The sequence below is a fragment of the Cetorhinus maximus genome, chromosome 9, assembly GCF_964194155.1.
Source record: "Cetorhinus maximus chromosome 9, sCetMax3.hap1.1, whole genome shotgun sequence".
NCBI lineage: Eukaryota > Metazoa > Chordata > Chondrichthyes > Lamniformes > Cetorhinidae > Cetorhinus > Cetorhinus maximus.
Window position 1 is genome coordinate 87,274,870 of NC_135887.1, and position 6,078 is coordinate 87,280,947.

Sequence of the window (6,078 nt, forward strand, 5' to 3'; positions counted from 1 at the left end):
CACACTTATCCGGATTAAATTCCATTTGCCACTGATCAGCCCATCTGACCAGCCCGTCTATATCCTCCTGTAATCTAAAGCTAATCTCCTCACTATTTGCCACCCCACCAATTTTCGTGTCATCCGTGAACTTATTGACCAACCCTCCTACATTCAAGTCCAAATCGTTTATATATACCACAAACAGCAAGGGACCCAACACTGATCCCTGTGGAACCCCACTGGACACAGGCACCCAGTCACAGAAACATCCCTCGACCATCACCCTCTGCTTCCTGCACTCAGCCAATTCTGGATCCAATTTGCCAAATTGCCTTGGATCCCATGGGCTCTTACCTTCGTTATCAGTCTCCCATGCAGGACCTTATCAAAAGCCTTGCTGAAGTCCAAGTAGACTACGTCAAATGCATTGCCCTCATCTACACACCTGGTCACTTCTTCAAAAAATTAGAAAAGGTGCAATATATTTTTTACCTGAATTCGGGCAAATTTCTTTTTATTCTTTGGGATGTGGGTGTCACTGACATAGCCAGCATTTGTTGCCTACCCCTAATTGCCCATGAACTAGGCCATTTCAGTGGGCAGTTGAGAGTAAACTACAGTGCTGTTGGTCTGGAGTTGCACGTAGACCAGAACAAGTAGGTTTGCCAGACTTCCTTCCCTAAAGGACATTAGTGAACCAGATGTATTTGTATGACAATCAATGATAGTTTCACGGCCACCATTACTGAGTCTAACTTTCAATTCTATTTTTTTAATTAACTGAATTCAAATTCCACCAGCTGCCATGGTGGGTTATAAATCCACATTCTCAAAGCACTAGCCTGGATCTCTGGATTACTAAACCAGTGTCATTACTGCTACACTACCTTCTCCCCTCAGGGGTAAGTTCACTGTTACAGAGATCAGTTTCTCTTGTTGTGGATTATAGTTGCACTATTAATACTTGGGATCGTCCCTAGGCCTAGGGAAGGGTCCAAGCCTAGAACAGGTCCCAAGCCTGCTCTTGGCAGACATACATCCTGCTGGTCTTACCAGGGTGCTTCAGGTGGCTTTCCCAGAAACACTTCTCGACACACTCCCAAACTAGCCATGCGATGTAATGCAATGAGGACAGTGTAAAAAGGTTTCCACCAATTTCAGGAGCACCATATGTCAATAGACCCATCAAATTGGGTTCTGCTCCCCTGTCAGAACCATTCTAGAATTATTATCCCTACCCCCAACACCCTGGCTGACACAATTTTAAGCTCCCATTTCTAATATTCAGGGATGTTTGCATTATCAGTTGTGTTTTGGTAATTTTTTAAGCTGTTGGATTTTGCTAGTTTTCCAGGTTGACACGTAGGTATCAAAAATGCCAAACTTGACAAAAATTCATACTAAGAATTCCCTAAAGCCACACAGTCACCCCTCATTACTTACAGCTTCTACAACCTTGTAATATGTGTGTCCCTGTACTTAATTCGCAGTCTCTCAGATGATGCTGTAGGTGGGGTTTTAGAGTAGGCGCAGAAAAGAGGGAGCAAAATATCGTGTTTAAGAAATTAATAGAATTGAGTTGGTTTAAAGTAATTCTATACAAGTAACCCTTGAGCAAGTGACTACTTATGAAGTTGGTCTTTGCAAAAACAAGACTGAGCAACCTGAGTGAGCTTCACCTGTGCAGGAGAAACTTGCTCCTCCAAGGGAGGGGCATTTTCCTGATGGAATTCAGGGGACCAGAAGAGGGAAGGAGGTTGAGAGGAAATTATTTAAACAACTTAATGTTTACAGGAGATTCATCATCATGAAGGAGACACATGCAGCATAGAAGAGCTGGTCACAGGTTCACTCATATAATTTCCCACTTGCTAAGCTTTCCATTCACAACTATTATTATGGTCAGATGGAAGCCAGACACAGTCCCTAGAGGAGGAAAAGTCACCTTTACTCACATATTTCCCAGTGTCCCAGCTGTAGAACAGTAATGGTGCGTGTGTAGGGGCCATCCTCAGCAGACACAAGCAGCTTTAAGGAGATGAAAAATACAATAAATTATACTGCAAGCCATATTTGTTGGCTTGCAATCACACAATGATACAAATGAAATGTCGTCATGATGATGACCAAAGATGCCCCTTAATAATTAAAAGATAAGCCTGAGCCATACAAACATGAAATTCCCAAATTTGATATTGGGTCTGTACCATTAGCTAAGAGCATTTTGTTTCTACTCCCATTCACCAGCCATTGATCCCAAATCCAAAGTGTATGTGTATAGACATTAGCCGATGATTGGAACTGTATAGATTGTGATGATTCCTATGGCCAGAATCTTCGGGTCGACGTGAGGGGGCGGTCCTCACTCGCCGACGTGTAAAATGACACGCGGTGATGTTGGCCGTGCGTCCCGATGTCATTGCGCATCATTCTGATCCTCAGTTTGGCGCGCCCGCCAAACTGTCAAAGGCCTATTAAGGCCATTTAAAAACTAATTAAAGTGAATAACTGAGCTGCCTGTCCAACCTTAAGGTTGGTGGGCAGGCGAAACGCCCAGGCGGCCTTTGGCATTTATCATGAAACCTCATCCACAGGCGGGATGAGGTTTCATGAAGTGTTTATAAATTGAGTGAGAGTTTTTATTAAAGTTCATTGACATGTCCCAGCTCATGTGACACTGTCACATGAGGGGCCATGTCTTAAATTTTTTTTTTCTTTATTAAAATCTTTAAAAATCAAACTAATCTGCGCTCTTTCACACGCATGCGTGAAAGAGCTCAGGCCTCGACTCAGCCTACTCCCCCCGCCCACACAGGGAGCGCTCAGCACTTCCGGGTGCGCATCATGCTGGGTGGGCCTTAATTGACCTACCCACATAAAATGGCGGCATGCAGCCAATTGCAGGTGGCAATCAGCTGCGCGCCCACTGCCACCCAACCCCCCGACCGGAAGAAAATTTTCCCCTATGATCTCATAGCTTGTTGTCAACTCATGCTGGTTCACAAATGACCAAGAGGCAACTGCTGTCACTAAAACCGTATCCCAAAAGGATGATTTCAGAAAAGGAGAGAAAATTGCCCCAAAAAAATGCATATGTTCATTTACTCATGTCTTTCTCTGTCCCTGGTAGATGAAATCTGTTTTCCAGCACTGTTCATGCCAATGAAGGTTGGACAGGTTTTCACTCCAAAGGCTCGTTTGTACTTTCACCCATCAGGATCAGCTGGCTTCTTCCGCCTAACACAAGCACCATCAGTTATCAGCCTCCCGCCTCTGGGCAGCAGTACTGTATCCTTCACAGAGCATTGCATATTGGTATTAAAACAATAGAGTAAAACATCTAAAAGGTTGTATTGTTGCTGCAAAGGTCAGGTTACTGGTCAGGGTTATATTGTGCAGTGCTGGTCACACAGAATATTATTGCCCTTGAGAAGATACATAGAGTAATAATGAAGATGATTCCACATATCAGGAATTTCAGTTTTGAGGAAATGTTAAGAGGGCTAAATTTGACTTTGTGCTATCATGGTTGATAGTGAATCAGCAGCTCCTTTTACATCTCCCACAATTTTTAGTTGCACTGACTTTAGGAGGCTGAGCATCTGAGATGAAAAAAATCCATGAACTTCTGGCACAGCATAAGAAGCATGCCAGTCTCTACATTATCCTAGCTTCATCTTGTTTTAGTTGGTAACACTCATTCAGAAAGTTGTGGTTTCAAGCATCACTCCAAAACAACCTAGGGTGACTTCTCTGTATCTCACTGAGACTACTGCATTGTTGGAGGTGCTGTCTTTCGAATGGTTCAGTGAAATGAAAACTTTGTTTGTGTTTTCCAGTGGTTCAAATGGATGTAAAAGTTTCCATCATATTTACCTCAGAACTTCAGCTGTCCTGGCCAACATTCTACCTCAACTAGCACCAATAAAAATAGATTTAAAGGCCACCTCATTTGATGTTTATGGGACTTGCTGTGTGCAAAAGTGACTCTTGTTTTTTGCCAAATAGCAATAATGCTACCTCAAAGTAATTGGTTATGGAAAGTTTGAGGTAGTGATAGGATGCTGTAGAAAATTTAGATTCATTCTTACCCATAATTCATTCTTCTCAGTCTGCTAACCTTAACTATGCTATTCAGAGGGTGTCTGTTCTGAATCTCCTGAACCCAGGAGTAACGTTGCCAATAACCCCAGCTATTGAGGGTAACCCCACCTCCAAAGAAGATGAAAAAATAGTCAACAAACTGATACCTGATCCATCCCCCATAAATCATTCATGGACAGGTGGTGAGGGTAGGCCAGAGGAGAAATATTGATTGAACCAAGATTTTGAAGATATGAAGACTTTCATTAAATCTGCTGATGGTCCCATTCCATTTTTTTCCTCTTGTTCAAAAATACTGACTCTTGCTGGGATACAGATTCCATGGATATCTACAGTTGTCTGATACCTTATACAATTGGTTATTATTAATGTGGAAGCCTAAATAGTGAGTGTCAGCAGGCTGTTGGGTTGTGGAAAGCATCACAGTCAAACCTCATCCTGTTTTGACCTGATGGTCCTACACATCTGCTTTGATGAGGCAATCAGTAGTGGGAATTATGGCTGTTTTGTTTCCCCCTCACTTCCCCAGGATTTTCAACCAATTGTAGTGCCCTATCACTGACTCAGCTGAGATTATTGTTAGTGTAATGTTAATTCCATTCATGGCATGTCTCAGGAGTGATAAGAGACATCAGGATTCAGGGAAGAGTAAATTCAGAAGCAGTCAGAGAAAAGTCAAGGCTGTAGTGCAGATTAACAATTTAGATAAAAATAAGCAGGGGGCCAAGAAGATAACAAAGGTGATAGGGCATTAGTGATTAAGGTGACATCCGAGAAAAATGTTAAAGAAAAAGGCACTATAAATGCGCAAAGCATTCACAACAAAACAGGTGAAGTAATAGCACAGATAGAAATAAATTGGTTTGATCTAATTGCCATTACAGAGACATGGTTGCAGTGTCAGGGAGATATAATAATTCTCATAATGTTATTGGAATTTATTGTAAAATAGTCGTATCTGTGTATGTGTGTGAGAGAGACTTAATTGGATTAAAGGCAAATGGTCTGAAGGCTTTGATGTGGTAGAAGATGAGCTAGGTTTGAAATGTTAAGTAGGTAAACATAGGTGTCAAGGGAATATTTGCATTTTTAAATAAGCCAGACTCGGTTGTTTTCAAAAGAGGGAGTGAAATGTGTCACTTAGCCAGGTGAAGTTTAGAAAGAGTGTGTTTATTTTTCCCAAAAATTACTGGTAAAACTTAATACTATAAGAGATTTTTATTATCAGAAAGGTAAAGTCCAAAGAAATAGCGAAATAATGGAAATTTGCATTCAAAGGGGAAAATATGTATAAAGGAGCGAAGGTTGTGTGTAAGGGAAAGATTTTTAAGATCTAACAAGTGTGAAAAGCCTTCAGCATCTACACCTCAAGCTGCTGTCTTCAAAGAACTGAAGTTAAGAAAACTCATGTTGAATTCGACTGGTTCAGGGTATTCATTGTGTGTCACCTTGCCTGGGTCTTTTAAAATCTATGTGTCTTACTGTTGCCTTAACAAAAGTGTAACTGGGGGTTAACTTAATTAGGGGATTAGAAGTTATCATAGTAGTAATTTGTAGATCTATATATGTATTTAAAATCATTTCTTCTATTAATAAATGTTTAACCTAGTTTTGTAAAAACCTATAAGACTTGGTGGTCTTATTACTATTGAATTCAAGGCGCACATCTCGAAATTTATACAAACTGCAAAACAAGTTCTGGCAGTTGTTTCAAGTTTTCCTCTGGGATTTGAACAACTCAGCATTTACCATCGGCTGTGCCATAACAGCAGAGTGACCAAGGTTGGGGAACTAAATATTCCAGGATAATGGTACTTTACTTTTCAAAGAAACAGGCAAAATGGAAAGGGCGAAGAAGTTAGCCCTGATAATGAATGGGATAAAGACAGTAGAGATAAAGGATCTCAGCTCAGAAAATCAAGATATAAAATCGGTAGAGCTTAGCAATGACAAGGATCACAAAACACTGGAGGGAGTACTTTATAGGCCCTT

The 6,078-nt window shown here is 41.1% G+C and overlaps 1 protein-coding gene across 1 annotated transcript in view; it reads left to right on the forward strand.

The window, feature by feature from the left end:
* The window catches only part of LOC144684799 (uncharacterized), a 97,828-nt gene extending 92,122 nt beyond the window's left edge, over nt 1–5,706 (forward strand). Inside the window, exons 20-21 of the mRNA XM_078549033.1 lie at nt 3,113–3,270; nt 4,121–5,706. Of these exons, the coding sequence (XP_078405159.1) occupies nt 3,113–3,270; nt 4,121–4,297 (335 nt within the window). The 3' untranslated portion in view covers nt 4,298–5,706. The remainder of the gene's footprint in view (nt 1–3,112; nt 3,271–4,120) is intronic.
* The last annotated feature ends 372 nt before the right edge of the window (nt 5,707–6,078 follow it).